Below are 18,772 nucleotides of genomic sequence, written 5' to 3'. Positions count from 1 at the left end.
ACTTTTTCCCTTGTTGTCAAATAGAAATCTTGCCTAAAAAGCACACTGTCACTGCTACAGTATGTCAGATGTGGTGCTCTGACACTGATCACTCCTGCTTCTTTCTCTAGGACAATACACCAGAACAGACCTCACAACTATCAAACACTGACATTTCTGTGTGTTTAAAGCTAAGATTCATGTATAATAAAGAACTGGCCCATGAAAAGCAGTTTATAAATAGTTTATCCTGTTCACATTATGCAGAATTTCAATCATCCACAATGTTAGTACAGTAACTGAAATACAAAGAAGAAAATAATAAGGGGGAAAAAGCTCAAAGTGTGGCCTGACATAGTCTAAGGGCTCCCTTCTTTACTATGCATCTCCCACAGACAAATCGCTATAAGACAAATATCTGATAATTGTGTGGAGAGTAGACTGTCCAGGATTCATTTATTTTTCAGTTGCTTTTTCCAAAGTGTGATAAAACAAGGATAAATTCAATAATGAATATCTGAAATCCAAACCAATTTATCTATAGTGGATATCTTTCTTATCTATTAATATCACAAACATCTCAGTTGCCTCCGTCTTACAAATTTCTTTGAAAAATTGAAACACAATTATACCTTAATAATCCCCCCAAAGCAAAAAATATATGTACCATTCAGCATACAAAAGTTACACATTAAAAGTGCATATATATCTTCCTTAATTGGCCCACTCATTAAATTTACATTTGGTCATCCTTACTTTTAACATGTACAGAATTCTTCATATAGGTAGGTCATTATAAATTAAGAAAAAATTACTTCAGCACAATACATACTTTCTGCTTATTGAAATCTTAACCTCAATCAGTTTTCAATCATTGTAAACTTGGATAAACCCACAGTTTCTTGGACAGCTTACAGACAGACAAATTTTACTAAAAATCTGGGCCAACTCATTGCATATTTGCCCCCTGAAATGAAAAATAAATTAGAATCGAAGCAGTGTATTGCCATAACTTACCTTGCAGGTAAGCAGGTTCTCCTATATTTATAGAACTTAAACTGGAGACATTACTGATAACCTCCAATAGAAGTGCTTTTAAGGAGAATCTAGTTTTAAACTTTGAGATAGCATAGGACAAACCTTATAAAATTCATTTTCTTTTCCCCAAAATAATGGAAGATCCTTTTGAAACTTAATATCTTCAGTTATCAATATTACTGCATTATGGAGCTAGTGCAATCCTGCATAGCCTTGGTCAAAATGACAAGGCACAATAAAAAAATTAAATTTATTATATGAACAAGAGAAGTCATTGAAGATAATTTAAGGCCTTGAAGTGAAGTAATCAGTCTAATTTAAAGCTGAAGTATAAACCATAAATTATCCACCTGAAATGCAAGCAGTATGCTTTTTCAGCTTCTGTTCTGTGGACAAGAAAACAGAAACAACTCTTGCTTATGGTTTGTGTATTAGAATCCTTCTGGACCTGGAGGAGTAAAAGTCAATTCCTTTTTTTTCCTACTGTTCATGGAAGATTTCAGGACTGCTTTAGCCGTTTGCGTGGAATGCCAAACTGTGGACACTGTGCAGATGCTAATGCCCGGAAGGCTTCTGCTACTAAGTGAGGGTGAGACTGAATCATGGACTTCCACCCTGATGTTTCCATTATGTCGGTTGCTTGGCTGAAAAAGAAAATAAAGTGTCATTTACTAAAGAATACTTTTCAAAATGCACTTTTGTATTGTCATTTCTTTTTTCAATTGGTGTTTTTTTGTTTTTTGTTTTTGTGGTGCTGGGATTGAACCCAGGGTCTTGTGCATGTGACGCAAGTACTCTATCAACTGAGCTATATCCCAAGCCCTAATTGGTGAATTTTGAAATGTTCAAACTCTCTCTCTTTATCTACTCAAGTTATTTAAATTTATTAAAATATCATCTTCATCTTACTGGTATTTTCTGTTGCAGATGTAATTATTCTATTTTTTTGGAAGACTGACACCTTAACCCTAACCCTAAAGTATATGCAACATGGTCTCCATAGTCCTATTGTAAACTATGCTATCATTCTGTACCAGCTCTTTGAAGAGCCCCTTTCTCTTTTTAACTTGCCTCTTACAGGCAGGTTTTCTCAAGTTCTGATTTTTGCCATCTGCTTTTGTCTTTTAATGTGCATTATCTATTCTACCCCATCCACTCTTCACAATTTTAACAATCATATTCAATGACTGCTGTCAATGACAATTATCAATGATAATCACTGTTTTGCTAAACGCTAGGCCTCTCCACAAGGTTTGTTCTCAATTACTTGCTCGCTTATTTATTTATTTATTTATTAATTTATTGGTGTTGGGGATTGAATCAAGGGTCTTGTGCATGCTAGGCAAGCACTCTAGCCACAACCTAGCCCTCACCTGTTCTTTTTATTTGCATGTACCTCATGTTGCACAAGTTCAGGACTATCACTTATCATCTCTCGCCCCAAACTCCAAATTCTTCCTCCTTCACTGAGCAATCACAGTAAATAACTGCTCAAGTAACAAATTTAGTAACCCTTCCTTTCCTCCTCTTTTCACTCTCTTCAATCAACCAAAAACTATTATAGATTCTCCCTTCAGGGTATTTCTTTTATACTTTCATTTCTCACAAGTCACACTGTCAACTAATCAAGTCTAATTTTACCCTTCATCTTTTTGCTTGAAGTACTCTAATAACTTTCCAAATGGCCCACCTGTATTTAAATGTGTTCCTTTTACTACCACTATTATTCCAAATTCCCCAAAATCCATTCTCCAATGCACATGCAGAGATTGTTGGAAGTGCAAACCAGATCATGCCCTACTCTAGGTAATAACCTTTTCGGTATGCTCATTACTCTTTGGTCTTGGAATAATGTCTGAAAATCCTAATGTTACATGGCTCTTGTGTGTTGCCTCAGCTTTTTTCTCATTACCTACCCTACCTTACACATACATACAAACTGTATACTGCGCGCATACGCGCGCTCTCTCTCTCTCACTAAAACTTTGAACATTTTTATTTCCCTTTTTGGGGCTACACTTTTCCTTGTTCTTTTCTTCACCATTCCTATCAATATTTTAGGTCCTTATTTTTATAATTCCTTAAAGATGTTTTCTGTCACCTAGATGAGATTAGGACCCTTTGGCATATTCTGCTATGGGATACATTCTTTATCATCACACTTTATTGCAATTACATGTTTAATTATTTAATCTGCCACTAACTCCTTGAAGTCAGGAAAAACATCTTGTCATGTTCACCACTATATTCTCTGTAGTAAGCATAGAGAATTGGATATTTATTGAATAATAAAAGAATCTGTCAAATGATCAACTACTTCGTACTTCTATACTTTAGTCCACGCTACACTTTCTGTCTTTAATTAATGTCTACTACTTCCTTCTTAGTTCTGCTAACTCTAGTTCATTTTTTTAAAAACTCAACTCTGGAAAACCATCCCTAAATTTCAATGTCTGTATACATCCTCTTCTATATTACTTACCATATTATAATGAAATGATATATTTGTATATCTATCTCCAATGGATAAATTTCTAAAGAACAAAGATTTTTCCCTCAAACGCCTTTTTATCTGTAGCACATAAGCATGGTGCTTGAGACAAAAAATGCTAGGTAAATGTTAAACTAAAATTAGCAGATATCAAAAAACAAATTTTTACTTGTCAAAATCAAGTTACTAGTGTGTCATTATGTCTAAAACCTAATTGTTTATAACCACAGAAAATTTTTAATATACCTGAGCTTTTCATTCATTAATTTCATAAAAATCTATTGGAGGTCTGTACATACAATATGACTTTTCCATGGAGTATTAAATATGCTAATAATTTTGACATCAAAAAAGTTATAAAATGTATTTTATTAACAGAGTAAAACTAAAGCTTGAAAACGTATAAGTAGAAAGGATCAAAGAATTGTCATTTGCTGCTAATACAGACATTCTAAATCCAAAATTCAAAATTATTTTGCCCCCTAGGGACATATATCATGTTGAAATTGAATTATGAACTGAGCAATATACAGGACAACCAATGATTTAAAAATAGTCAACTACTTCTTACTTCAAAATTCAGAAACTAATAGGATTTCAGCTAATCAATTTCATATATATCAAAGTATATGGAAGTATTGGGAAATAATTAAGTGAACAAACAAGTTCATTTAAATGTCTAACACTGTCCTCTTTTTTGCTTTTATATACCATCTCTTGATAATTTTAAAAAAATAGAATTTAAGGGTTCACAGGTAAAACTAATCAAAACAAATGCAGAATCTTCAAACTATCAACTACTTTCCCTTTTTGATTTCAAAAATTGCAAAGATATAGAAAAGTTACCTTAAAAATAAGAAAGTTTTTAAGAAGTAGGGTATAATAAGTTCCAAGAGTTTATATTCAAAGATCTATGCTTAGAAGAACATGATAAGCCTTCATCCCCTTATACATTTACCAGGGAAAAGAAAAATCAAATTGCTACCAGTTTGGGAATATTAGGAAGCTCAACCTAATAGCATATGACTGACTAACCTAAGGAACAGTGAGTTCGCACTAAATGTAAAACCTTTCAAAGCAAATATGAAGGATATACTCTTAATTGGACTAAGTGAATATTTCTCACAATTTTTAGCAATGCTTTCTGAAGGGGCAGAGGCTAGATCTCTAGCAGTCCTTAGTAATACTCGGACTCAGTATATACCATGTGGCATATGTGCTTAAGAAATTAGGGCATCCATTTCAGTGTGCATTAGAAGCTGATCTACAAGGGAGCATAGCCTCAGGAATCCACTAAGTGATTAAATAATTTTTAAAAAATAACTAGCAGATTTGCTTCTTAAAACTAACATCTGGATTCATACTTAAGGTAGAAGAACAAAAGGCTATGCAAACACTTAATTTCATTATGCAGATCAGAAACTGATGTCATCTTACTTGCTGTTCCAGTTTTTCCCATCTTTACACCCAAGTTGTCGAAGTACACTGCACCTGCATTGAAGATTTAAACACACTTAAAAAAAAGTCCAGTGATAAAATGTTGAAGGTGTCATGCCCAATGAAATACAAGCATACCTCACCTATTAATAAAGTCTATGGCTTGTGCTTTCAACTGTTCTGCACTGTGCAAATCTGCAAGGACAAGGGTATCAGCAACATTTTCTACTGAGAGGTTACTACACAAAGCTTCTTCACACATGACCTTCAGTCGTTCCAGTGCATACTATTCAAAAGAAAAATAATCATTAAACATTTACTTCAGCTACTAGGTTTTCAAATACATGATATCTGTAACTTAGAAAATAAAGCAGATTATTTGAATTAAAGTTATTTGAAAAGTCATTAAGTCATTGTTTTCATTAAAATGAAGAAAATATGAACAAATGCATCCATTTAGGAGAAAGACCAGTTTGCTTTAGGCAATTTCAATCTACCTAAATGCAAAATACAGTGTTTTCAAAGTAGGAGTTATGCTACAAGCTGCCTTATTATTCAATATTCCTAATGAGTATATTTTACTTCTCTACTATTTCATACCTAGAGTGTGCCATTCAGTACATTGCATTGTGCCACTACTCAAGCTTACATAATGAATTCATTAAATGTCAAAGAAATCATATTCGCTACCACTAAAAATTCTTTAAAAAATTATTAGTGGACATGTAATATAACATTTTACTACAGCTTTATAATCAGCCATAAAACCATCAACCATTCCTGACAGAGAATATGCCTATCATCCCCCAACGTTTCCCACTACCTTTGTAGTCCTTCCCTCTCACTGTACCCCAGGCAATACCTCTTGATATGCTTTCTATCACTATTTCTATTAGACTGCATATTCTGAAGTTTTCAATAAATGAAATCAGACAGTAAGAGCCAGAGTGGTCTGGCTCTTACCACTCGGTGCAACTATTTTCAGATTCATGCATGTCAATGGCTATAAATCAGTAGTTCATTCACTTTTATTGCTAAATAGTATTCTATTGAATATTTTACCAGAATTTATATATTCAACTGTTGATGAACATTTGGGTTGTTTCCAGTCTTAGCTATTTCAAACACAGCTGGAATGCACGTGAAATACAAGTCTTACATGGACTTATGTTTTCATTTTTCTAGAGTAAAACCCTAAGAGAGGACTTACTGGATCATAGGTAGGTTTATATTTAACTTTTGAAGAAAGTGCCAATTTTCCAAAGTGGTTGTATCATTTGATACCTTGATGAGCAGTATTTGAGAACCCTAATTCTTCCATATCCTTGATAATACTTGGTATTTTTAGCCATTACAACACATATGTCAAGGTACACCATGACTTTATTTATATTTTCCTAATGGCATTGGGCATATATAATATACTTCATTATTTTATTTCAATATGTGTCTGTTCAAACATTTTGTCCACTTATAGAAATAATGTTTTATTTATAATTGAATTTGAAGAGTTCTTTACATAGTATGAATACAAAAGTCAGATATATATTGAATGTGATTTTCAGATTGAGAAGCACTGGCTTTAAGATCTTCTGATGTATTTGCAGTTCCCTTACCTTCAAGTAATCATCTTTACAACAGAAAATCATCATATTGTAAACTTTATTTTTCCTCCTCCTATGCTGTCATAATAAAAAACAAATCTACAAATATGGAGAATTAAATTGACAATATTCTCTGTTTTGTAAAAAACAAAGGTCATATGCAAAATCTTAAGACTACCTAAAAACTGCAATGAAATCTATAAAGTATTGTGTGTTCTTCTAAAGGGAGTAAATATACACTCAAAAGAGTTGTGTTTAAAGTTTAATCTTCCCTGAAAAACAAAAACAAACAAACAAAAAAAACCTGGTTCTTCTTGAATCAAGGTATTATTATCTCATTGATTTTCCAAACAATATAATTTCCATATTATCCCACTGTATATTATTTCATAAAACTCTCAAGAGCCATCTTGAGTATAAATTAACTCAATATTTCAAGATGTTTGGAATTTTCATTTGATGATAGCTTTCTATATACATCAAGCTTGAGGATATTTTTCAGCTCCTTAAAGCCTAATTACTTACTTTGTCTGCAGCTGCCAACAAGTTGTCAGCCATTTTATCAAGATTTGGTGCTTTCCCTGTGTAAACGAATCTCATCATTTCTTTAAAAACCTCAGGGTCTAAATCATTTATTTCCACTCGATTCTAATATTGAAAACAACACAAAAAAAAGTTAAAGAATACATAAATATAAATGAATCTCTGACAGTAATTTTAAAACTTCAAATCTGTATAAAAGTACTTTATCACTTAAATATACATATACAGATATTTCTAAAACTAAGTAAATCTTCAGTAAGGTAATCAGCCAAACTAATCAGGCAAGTTTAAGAGAAAAGAATATACTGTGTGAGAAGTGGGTGGGAACCGTGACCAGTTGGAAAGCCCATACCCTGATAGACCAAGTCATGCACTGCCATGAGGGTATGGCAGTAAGCTTATACCAGTTTCTCAATAATTAAAAACAAACAAATAAAATCTTAAGCCAAACAAAATACATCTGTGTACAATTTCTGCCCTTTAGTAACTTTTTCCCTGTTGAATTTCTGGGTCCTAATACAATGCCTAAGATCATATAACCAACATTAAGCAAAAGCAGGGACAGCAGGTTTTTGATATAACAAGAGAGCACACTACCTCATAACTTTCCCTTTTGAAAAATGACATATAATATTATCTACTGGCATTTCCTTGCTTACTTGAGACACTTACATCCAAAGAGGACTAGTTGCTTTTTCATTTATGAATCTTCATATTTCATTTGTCTCCTGACATCAATAAAGTTAAACATCTAACACTAAACAATACCAAACTTTCCTGACCCTTGCTGCCAACAATACTTGACACCACTGCTATTTCCTCACTTAGAAGTGATCAGAATGTTGATCACAGCATCTCCCTAGGTTAACCATGAGAGGAAAGAAAGCCATTATTTCACTGCAGCTTCCAGTTCTGCATAAAGAACAAAGGTGGGCCACACGTCTAGTGGAAGTCCTATGTCCTTTTTGTTAAATCAAATAAATATTCTAGTGGTGAACAGAATGCAGATATTTTTGTTGCTAGAAAACAAATTGCAAAATTAACCTGAAAAGTCTAGAAAGGGGTCATATCCATCTTAACCAGAGACCTTTCTATTATGGACCAGAAAAAGAATCTTTTTTTCCTCCCTCATCGCTTGTTGTGCTGGAAAGCAAACCCTGGGCCTTGTGCATGCTTAGTAAGGGTTCTACCACTGAGCTATGTCCCCAGATACTGAAAAGTTCTTCACGATAACGATTACCCACATGGGCATCATGATAGCGATTTCCTGGAATACACTGAACAACTCACATTAAGCTACATCTTTTGCTCTATTACAGCAGATATCTCCTCTCCAATCTATTTGTTTCTAAAAATTTCCCTACTTACCACAGTATAGCAATGAGGATATGCACAGTGCACTATTAATTTTAAAAATATACATTCCCTTATTTTACATGAGTATAAATTAAATATTAAGCCTTTAAGTCCTGTTTACCTTTTTGCTTTCTTCCATTTCATGTTCAAACATTGCATTAAAAACTGGGGATCGAGCTGTAAAAAGATTAAGCATCATTATTCAGTGCACAAATTTATTTAAAAAATATACTAACAAAATTTCCAAAAGTAGAAAGTACCTGCAAGCACAGATTTATGAGCTTTAAATTCTTGTCCTCTCACAAAAAAACTGCAATCTGTAAATCTTGTGTTTTCCCAGAGATTACCTAAATCTTCTGCTAATCGACATTCAGGCACCTTCAAAGTATTTGTATTCGTATGTCCTGATATGTTTACTGAATCTTGGACCACACTAACCTAATTAAAAAAGAGACAGCAAGAAAAACACTTTAAGAAATTAGTGTGAATAATGAGTTACTATGTCTATGCTTAAAATATTTATCTTAAAAATCATTTGGATAATCCAGTGTACTTCTGAACAAAACACTAATACTGTGGAACTGAATTTAAGAATATAAAGGAGAGAGATAATACCCGATATATTAGAAACAAACTAGAGCTTTGTCAATAGTTACATTATATGCAAATGAATAGTTTATCAATTAATTGGAAAGCTTATTATAATTACAAAAACTATTTCTCAACATAATAGCCATAGTATGATGTCCAATTCAAAGGAGATGATATTTTGGGGAGGTGGAAGAAGATATTACTTTTTCACATATTTTATACATACAATGGATATATTATATGTATAAAATATAATATATAATGTTTTACAGTAAAATATATGTAAAAAATATAATGACTTTTACAGTAAAAGTTACAAACTTATAGTTTATTATATACAAACTGGGAAGTTTTTAACGTGTGGTTCCTATAAGTTTCAAGTATAGCAGAACTGATTTAAATAACTCCAAAAAAACAATTGTAACTATTCAAGTCCATGAAAGTCTTCTACGGAAAATCAACAGCAAGAGCAATACAAACATAATTTAGTTCAATTTGCAGACTGTTAAATATATTTACCTATGAAATAACCAGTAAATAAAAGTTGGTATGATTACAACATTGCTTTTATGTAAATTTCAACATAATATATGCTAAATTACCTCCGTTAAAGATGACTACATTTGGACCAAAATCCTAAAACACTATTAACTCAGACTTCCACACCACATTTTTTCTTTTCTTTCTCTCTTCCTGGGAGTTAGATCCAGGGGTGCTTTACCACTGAGTTACATCCCCAGCTCTTTTTATCTTTTATTTTGAAACAGGGTCTCACTAAGTTGTTGAGATTGGCTTTGAGCTTGTGATCCTCCCACCTCAGCCTCCCAAGTCTGGGTATTAATACTTGTGGGCCACCACACCGAACTGTTTTACAACACTCTTAAGAAAAGGTATTTTATTATGTTACACTGGAAATTTCAACTTATAATTAATAAAGTAAAGAAAATACTAGTTCAACTAATAAAGCAAATGTTTCAAAGTAAATGAACCATTATTTTAAATTAAATAAAAGGTCCTATATTAGTTATCTATTGTTTTAAGATGCTATATTTTAGGGTCATTTGTTATATAGTGATAGCTGTACTCATTTTTTATAAGTTATAATTAAGGACACATATACATAGTACAACCTATGCAGAAAATATAAATTAGAAATGGATAAATTGGATCAGACTACTAACAACATATTAGCATACAAAAGTCCAATGTAAAAAGTCTGAAGTCATGATCCACTCAGATGTGGAAACACATACCTTGCATGAATTAATGAACAATTCTAAAAAAAAATTAGAAGACTCTTATTTCCCAGAAAATACTTTTACTAACACTTTTTCTCATGACATACTCAACTTTTGGAACCTTATCTATCATAGGAAATCAGGTAATCCATTCACCTTATTTTACAGAGATTTCGAAGTCAGATCAAGACAAACTAATGAAGTAGCCTAAATCACATTGCTAGTTTATATTAGAAAAAAACTAGACCTAAACCTCCAGATTCCTTTTTTTATAGCTCTTATGCTAAACAATACTTTTACATATTATTTAAAATTAGTGGTAATGCTTTATAACATAAGTATGATCAAAAGCAATTATTACAATAATCTTATAGATGTTTTTCTAAATATGGGGGTCAAGATATTGACCTAGATATGGAACCTAGATTAAAAATTCAGGAAGAAGGCTGAGACTCTTTTCTGATTTAATTCATTTGATAGTCATTTTTCAAACATGCATCTGGCTCGACCCTGAAATATAATTTAGACTGAATGTGGACATTTGAGGTATCTAATCTCCTGTGTGATTCTCCTGAAACTCTGATTGTTCTCCAGTATGTAAAGTGAATACCAATATCAGTTTTTGAAAATCTGAATTCTTCAAACTAATCCTAAATTGGATTTTCCAAAGCTGCACAATACTACAATATTGCACTCTAATCAACTACCTACAGTCCACTCCACACTGGTTCCAAAGCAAGAAACCTTTAACAGTCCAACTTTATATTGTTTTCTAGAACAGTGGGTCTCAAGAGTTTTTAACCTTCAGGAAACAGAAATAGTGTAGTCAACTTTTCATTTTACCAATAAAATAAAATAAATACCCAATTCCCACCCACAACCACAAGTATTTTTAAATAGAAAGGCACCTTATATCCTAGGGAAAAAATAAGATAAAAAAAAAAAAACCCTGATGTGTTCTTAAAAATAAATTAGTTTGTGCTAGGGATGTGGCTCAGTGGTAGAGTATTTGCCTAGCATGTGCAAAAAAGTATTTACTTAGCATGTACAATGACCTGGGTTTGATCCTCAGTACCACAAAAACAAAAAGTCAGCTAATCAACCAACAACAAACAAACAAAAAATTAGTTTAACTTTATGGAAAGCTCCTTGCATATCTATTTTATCCATACATTTTTCTGTATATTATGGAATTGCATGGGTCCATAGATTATAAGAGTAGTTAAAATCTTTTAGGTTTCAAAGATTAATCCAACCAGCTCTCTATTTTCCCTTTTTATTCATCAATTCCTGCATTCTGCATTACTTCTGGAGAGAGGATACAGAAATATCCACCTACCTCTGGCCAGTAGAGCCACTATATGGACCTTGCAAGATTAAGCTATGTCTTGCACGTAAAGGTTAGCCCCACCTGCCTTACCTGTCTACAGCACCACTTGCAGGGGAGGGAGAGGAGGCAGTTCTTTAGGTGGGGCAGTGCAATGCTTCCTCCTCTTCTGCAAGCAGTGCTGGAGATGCTGTAGAAGGAAGGGCATCCATGAGAGGGGTAGAAGAAATGATAGAGGGCATGAAGAATGTTATTTTAAAGCACTTTTTTGCCCACCTATGCCAATTATGATGCCCAGAGTATAAATATCTAAATTAGTTTTTTTTTTAAAGTGCATGTTTCAGAATGTAAAATGGGGTCCGATCAATGCCAACTTAAAAAATGCTTGTAACAGTGAGTTCTACTTTTAGGGGGTTACTAGCATGTATTATTAAAAATCTGGATACCAAGCATATTTCAAAAAATATATCAAAAAGTCATAAACTTAATTTCAGCCTTAATTCTGAATTTCTTGGTTGTCTAGGTTCCAGTATAATACAATTAGGAAAAATCTGCAAATAATATTTCAATTCTCACCAAAGGATTATTTTCTAAAAAGAGTCATTCACAGAAGACATAGAGTATTTGCTTAGCATGTACCAAACTTTTAGTTTAAATTGGATTAAATAACCTAAGGACTCTTAAATTTTAAGATGACATTTAAAAAAATTAACACATTCAAATTTAAGAAAATGCTAAAATTCTGGAAGGTTCTACATTAAGGGTGTTAAAATTTTTAAATTATGTAAACTATATTTATTTAGAATGCTACTTAGAATACCTGCCTATTGGTAGCAAATGTTTTAGTTTATTTTTCCCCTCAAATAATTTAATGATAAACCTTGCTCAAGAGACTGGTATGTGCTATATCAACTACAAGATTCATTTGTAACTAATTATATAGTTCATTTACCTTATCCAAGTGAAAATAAGTCAAACTATATCATGTCTAAAGCCAGATTTCAACTGTGACACATATTTGATTATGATACAACTTGACACACACTTAATTATAATCTTACCAAGAAATTTTGCACATTCACTATAAAGAGGTAAAAACTAACATATCAATTAAGGAAGTTATTGTCATTCTAAGACACTCATCTGTCCACATTAATTTATTAACACATTTAATGATAATCCCAGCATCTTGGGAGGATGAGGCAAGAAGATCGCAAGTTCAAGTCTTTGCAACTTAAAGAGACCCTGTCCAAAATAAAAAATAAAAAGGGCTGGGGATGTAGCTCAGGGGTAGAGAACCCATGGATTCAATCCCTACTTTACATATATATGTACTTTACATATATAGGTATTTTATGTCAGATAGCTTGATTACATCATTTTCAACTGGCTTTCTTATACAAATTATCAATTCCTTTAAATATTTCAATAAACTATACTAGTAACAATATCACCCATGAATTCATTCTGAAGATGAACTTCAGAAATTCATATAGACAAAACTACTTAATGATAATAATGAGGGAAGCAAACTCTAACCTCACATTAAGACAAATCATAAATATAAATTACTGACAGCAAAACCCTGAAAACTTTCAAACTATGATAAATATGCATGTCCTTTCTTCAAAACGAAGAAAAATTTAATATACATATACATATACAATTCGCAGCTAGTGATATGAAAGAATTTTTTTCAGACTGGGGCACCCAAAGTGATTTCTAAGATAATTTAATTCCCATTTTCTGATCAAGCATTTACAAATGAAACCTTATATCAATTACTTAATTTTTAAGTACCCAATATAAATCTAGTTTACATATTTACCACATCACCAAATATAACCATGGAGTTTCTTGTAATATAAAATATACCCACCTCACAAAATAATGTAAGCTTGTCATCTGGTAAAAGACCATTAGCTTCATCAAGCAAAAAATCCCTTCTAATGAATTTTTTAAATCCCCAGTCCTTCCCTTGCACAAATCGATATGCTCTTTGGCTTTCTGGTGGAAAACAGAAATTTAAATAAAATAAGTATCCAAGAGACTTTTTTTTAATGATAGCAAAGGTAAATGAAATATACAAACATAGCACTTGGCTAATACATGCATCATAAAAATTCTAGATATGTGTTCATACATTAAGTATTGAGTCTGAGAAAACAGATCACATTGCTACTCAAATTTTGGTCATGATCAGTGAGCTCAATTTCAGACTCTGAATCTCTTAAGAAGAAAAGCAAATAAAACCTCATGGAGATCTTTTTAACAATCTTGAGCCTAAATTAAAATAGAACCAAATATGTTGGAAAAGCATACTATTCATTATCTAATATCAGAACTTCATTAGAAACATATTTCTTGTTTCTGCTTCTCCCCTTAAAAACGTATACTCTAGGGCTGGGGATGTGGCTCAAGCAGTAGCGCGCTCGCCTGGCATGCGTGCGGCCCGGGTTCGATCCTCAGCACCACATACAAACAACGATGTTGTGTCCGCCGAGAACTAAAAAATAAATATTAAAAAATTCTCTCTCCCCCCCCCCCCCACTCTCTCTTTAAAAAAAAAAAAAAAAAAAAAAAAACATATACTCTACATCACTCAAAATCTTTTAAGCTTTCCTGGCATATCCATCCCATTGATTTAAGCTTTACTAAACTACAGAAAAAAAAAACATAAACTGGTGAAAAAAGATAAAAGTAGTATTTACTAAGTCTTTAGACATAACTATCTCATCCCATAAAAAAACTTTTGAAGTTCAAAAGATGATTTTAGTATAATTTTACGAATATATATCCAAAATAAATGTTTCAAGTGCCTACAGTACTGTACAACAAGTATGTACTATGAAAAAACAAGATCCTTTATAGAAAGTATTCATCATCTTGTATGGAGAAAAAAAATCAAGGCAGAAAACCAGTAATCTAATAACCAAAATACTCCACTACCTTAAATGCAGACATCTGTGAAAATATATGTTCCTTCAACAATAAAAGATACTATTTAAAAGGTGTACATTTTTTTTGAGTTACAAGTAACTCACTATGATTCACTTCAGAAAATATTTAAAATTTAATGTGTCAATTCATGAGATATTTTCCTATTACACATACTACATTTTCTATAATATTCTATTATTATTTTATTATGAAGCTCCAGGTGACAATATGTGGATCCTGGACTGAATTTAATAGTTCCTGATTCTAAGAACTGATTTTCTTTTGGTCAGTATTGAGTTCACTGCTCAAAAAAATTCTAGTGACAAAATACTGGGGCATTCCATCTCTTCTGCATTGTTCTCCAGATTTTATTACCTAGCAAAAAAAGAAATGGGAGAAGTATTTCTTGAACACTTTATTATATCTGCCAGGTACTGAACAAGGCACTTTTTCCCAACAGCCAACTATATTTTCAAATGACAAGTTAATGTAATTTCAAGACATGAAGAAGTAAAAATATTAACTGCCCTTTTAGGTCTTATGAAGTATAAGACTTAGCAAAACAACTACGGCTTTGTGCTAAAACTTAAAAATGAACATTAAATGTTTTGGGCTAGGTAGATTTTAGTCGGGGGAGGGGGCCCTACAGAGACTTCTTCACTCGATTTGCAAATCACTTACCCATTGCTTTTGTTTCTTCCCTTTTAGCGTTCAGAAGAGAAAATTTGAATTTTGCTCGAACTTCACTTTTGGGGCAGCTGACTAAAAGCAAATATAAGGACAAGTAGTCTTTACTTTCATCATCTAATCCCTTTGGGTTTACCCTCAGGCACCTAAAATAAAACAATAGGCTCACTTGGAGGAATATTATACTTGAAGCATGCAAAAGAGAGGCAATACTGAAGTCATCTGTTAACATTACAAATAACACTCCTGTAAATATTCAGTTATTTACATTTCTCCATACCATTAGGAACTTATTACCAATTTAATATAACATACTAACAGCCACCCCCTTAAAAGCAACAATAACAAGAAACTATAATGAGCTGATAATCATATCAAAAACAAAAAACAATCCAAACTAAACAAAAATCTTACCATTTCATTTTGTCACTTGGGCCAGATGAAAATGTTGAACTTTTTAACACTTCACCCATTTCCTCTCGACAAAAACTGAAGTTATTAATGGTCCACATGTAGGAAAACTTTACTACTTTAACCTAGAGATTCAGAAAGTCACTTTTTATAATGATTCTATGCTTTTAACTCGTCACATGTTAAATATAATATGATTTACTCTTCCATCCCTTCTAATAACTATGCCAGAGTGTTTTATAATCATGTTCTTAAGATACTGTAACATTTATAAAAGACATAAATTTTTTTTTAAGAGCATATACCTGTGTGTAACACCAGCTTTCTGCTATAGGACCAGTGGACATATCTCCAGGCAGAGGTGGGCTGGGTTCCCGAGACATTATCACCTTATTATAGTCTTTTATGATTTATGCAGTAACCCACACAGCTGAGTACTCTACCTACAAAGAAAATAAATTCTTAAAAGTTTGACAGAATCAAGAAGAAAGATACATAAGTAATAATTCAAAATTAGATTTGGAGGACTAAGGATTTCAAATAATTTTAATAATTTTTAAGAATTGAAATCATAAGGCCTTGTAACATATGACACTTGAAATCTACAAACCTTTTATAGATAAGACATTATTTTTTCAAGAAAGTTTTCCAAATATATGTGCATTTATATAAATATATATGTCCATTTTAATTTTATATATATATATATATATATATATATATATATAAAATTCACAAAACAAGGCCCACATAGCTTAAGAGTGAAGATCACATCATGAAACTTTAATGATATTGATATCTGATTCACCTTTTCCTTGAGCTATTTATGAAAACCAAAGGAGTTACAAAGTTATCATTATAAATAGTTACTCATCTGTCAGATTCCAGTTTTCATGAAGATTTCTACAAAAGTCTACATCTATCTCTGACAAACAGGCTCATTGATAAGACTGTCTCTATCAGAGTGCTTCTCACTGAGATGTACTATATCATAAAGTTTTCTTATAACCTGGTCAGAATATTACTGAAAAGATGAAGTTTTGCAACTTGAAAAGTCTACTAAAGAGCTACATAAATACCATACTTTATAGAAGTAATAGTGTTTCAAGATTATGTTCCTACCAAAGGATTTAAGACTGAAGAACCTGCTTTTAACTTAATAAGTGAAGAAAATAACATGTCTCCAATGAGGGGAAAATATTAGGAAAAGAAAAAAAGGACATCAACCAAAATGCAGAGAAAGTTTTGCTTTCTCTTTATTCTACTGAAAAATATAAGATTAAAAAATCAAGACTGAAAAAAAGCTGTCTGAAAGACACTCAGAAATAAAAGAGCTAAAGAAAATATAAAAACATGTAAAACTATGAACAAAGAAGCATATTAAAAATCTGTATGTGAAGAAATTCAACATTGGGGAAAAACATCACATCAGTATAAAACCCAGAGAAAATGATAAAACAATAAAAAATATTGAAGACAGAACAAAATCAGAATTACTCAGCAAGTAATTACTCTACCAAAAGCAAATGGAAAAGCAGTAATAAATCCAATATTAAAGAAGCATACTCTCTAGCTGAATAAAGAACTTGGTTGGTATAATTGAACTCTTCAATAATCAAATAAAATCAGAAACCACCACTGAAATACATTTTTATGAAATTCAAATGAGAAAAAATTACAAATATGTATTCTTTAAAAAGAAAATCAAGATGGCCTCATATTTCTACTAACTGCTAAAAGCCTTAAGAAAAATAAAATAATCACTATAGAATTCTAAGTGGGGAAAAGGCTATAGCACAAGAGTTTTACAATAAATCATGTTTTTGCTCATGTTTTTAAAGGTAAAATTTCATTTCCAGATGTGTAAAATATGTATGCTTCCCTGTTGAGTGGAGGAGATAAGTTCACTCGAGTTACTTTTTAGCCAAAGACACATGAATCAAGAGGAAAAACAAAAACCTCTATACAATGGTTCTGAATTTTATAGCACTTCAGTATGTGCAAAAAAAATTCACGTCTTAAAACTGAATTTGCAGGTCAAAACAACTCTTACAAGAGTGTGACAAAATAAGTCAACTGGATAAAATACTAAGTAAAAGTATGAAACCTGGGCAGAGGGGGGGACGGTACTGGGGATTGAACTTAGGGATATGTAACCACTGAGACACATTCCCAGCCCTATTTTGTATTATTTAGTGACAGAATCTCACTGAGTTGCTTAGCACCCTCACTTTAGCTGAGGCTGGCTTTAAACTTATGATCCTCTTGCCTGAGCCTCCCAAGCTGATGGGAATATAGGCATTTGCCACTGCGCCTGCCTGGCTGAAATAAGTTATTTTTAAGGCACAAAATCAGTGGGCCCAGGACTTAGTTTTGAAATACATAAGTGAGGAAAACATATTCATCTGATTCTTATAAACAAGAAAACAGCTGATTCAAAACCTGATTTAAAATTTTTTCAAAGGAAAAAAAATTTGCTTAAGTCATTATAAAATATTCATCTATAGGTATTTTTTAAAGTAGCTTTATAATATATTCTAATATATATATTACAATATATTCTTCAAGTTCAAGAAACATTTTGGTGAAAAAAAGTATAATAACTAAATAAATATTAAGCTAGATAAGAAACTAGTAAATTAAAAGAGGATGGTGCAATTGCTATGAAATGGCTAAAAAGTTTTCAATTAAATAGCACAGAGGCTACTTCAGATAGGGTAACAAGGTTTCCTTGAAGAACCAAAAATAAGAATAGGTAGAAATGCCAAGAGATGTCTGTAACTGAGAAAAAAGAACAGCAAGTACAAATGTCCTGGGGCAGGAAAGGATTTGAGAATACTTCAAGAAAAAGGAGTTCAATGTCGTTGATTTCACAGAAAAATTTCACTCGGGAAAAATAGTGCAATTTAGCCAGGCATGGCAGTGCACACCTGTCATCCCAGAGACTCAGGAGGCTGAGGTAAAAGGATCGAAAATTCATGGCCAGTCTCAGCCTCTTACAGAGGCCCTAAGTAACTCAGCGAGACCCTGCCTCAAAAAGGGCTAGGGATGTAGCTCAATGGTTAAGCACCCTTAAGTTCAATCCCTAGTATCAAAAGAAAAACAGGAAAAAAACCCTGTAATTTATATA

At 32.3% G+C, this 18,772-nt stretch overlaps 1 protein-coding gene across 1 annotated transcript in view; it reads right to left on the bottom strand.

Annotated features, from left to right (window-relative positions):
- Positions 1-438: 438 nt before the first annotated feature.
- Positions 439-18,772, bottom strand: part of SPOPL (speckle type BTB/POZ protein like) — a 53,276-nt gene continuing 34,942 nt past the window's right edge. The window contains exons 2-11 of the mRNA XM_081260803.1: positions 15,948-16,085; positions 15,646-15,767; positions 15,226-15,377; positions 13,484-13,611; positions 8,709-8,886; positions 8,570-8,625; positions 7,075-7,197; positions 5,089-5,231; positions 4,946-4,999; positions 439-1,661 (exon numbers count right to left, since the gene is read on the bottom strand). Of these exons, the coding sequence (XP_081116929.1) occupies positions 1,517-1,661; positions 4,946-4,999; positions 5,089-5,231; positions 7,075-7,197; positions 8,570-8,625; positions 8,709-8,886; positions 13,484-13,611; positions 15,226-15,377; positions 15,646-15,767; positions 15,948-16,025 (1,179 nt within the window). The 5' untranslated portion in view covers positions 16,026-16,085 and the 3' untranslated portion in view covers positions 439-1,516. The remainder of the gene's footprint in view (positions 1,662-4,945; positions 5,000-5,088; positions 5,232-7,074; positions 7,198-8,569; positions 8,626-8,708; positions 8,887-13,483; positions 13,612-15,225; positions 15,378-15,645; positions 15,768-15,947; positions 16,086-18,772) is intronic.

The sequence above is a fragment of the Spermophilus citellus genome, assembly GCF_964194105.1.
Source record: "Spermophilus citellus genome assembly, chromosome: 11".
Lineage (NCBI taxonomy): Eukaryota > Metazoa > Chordata > Mammalia > Rodentia > Sciuridae > Spermophilus > Spermophilus citellus.
This window is presented reverse-complemented; position numbering and strand designations above follow the sequence as displayed.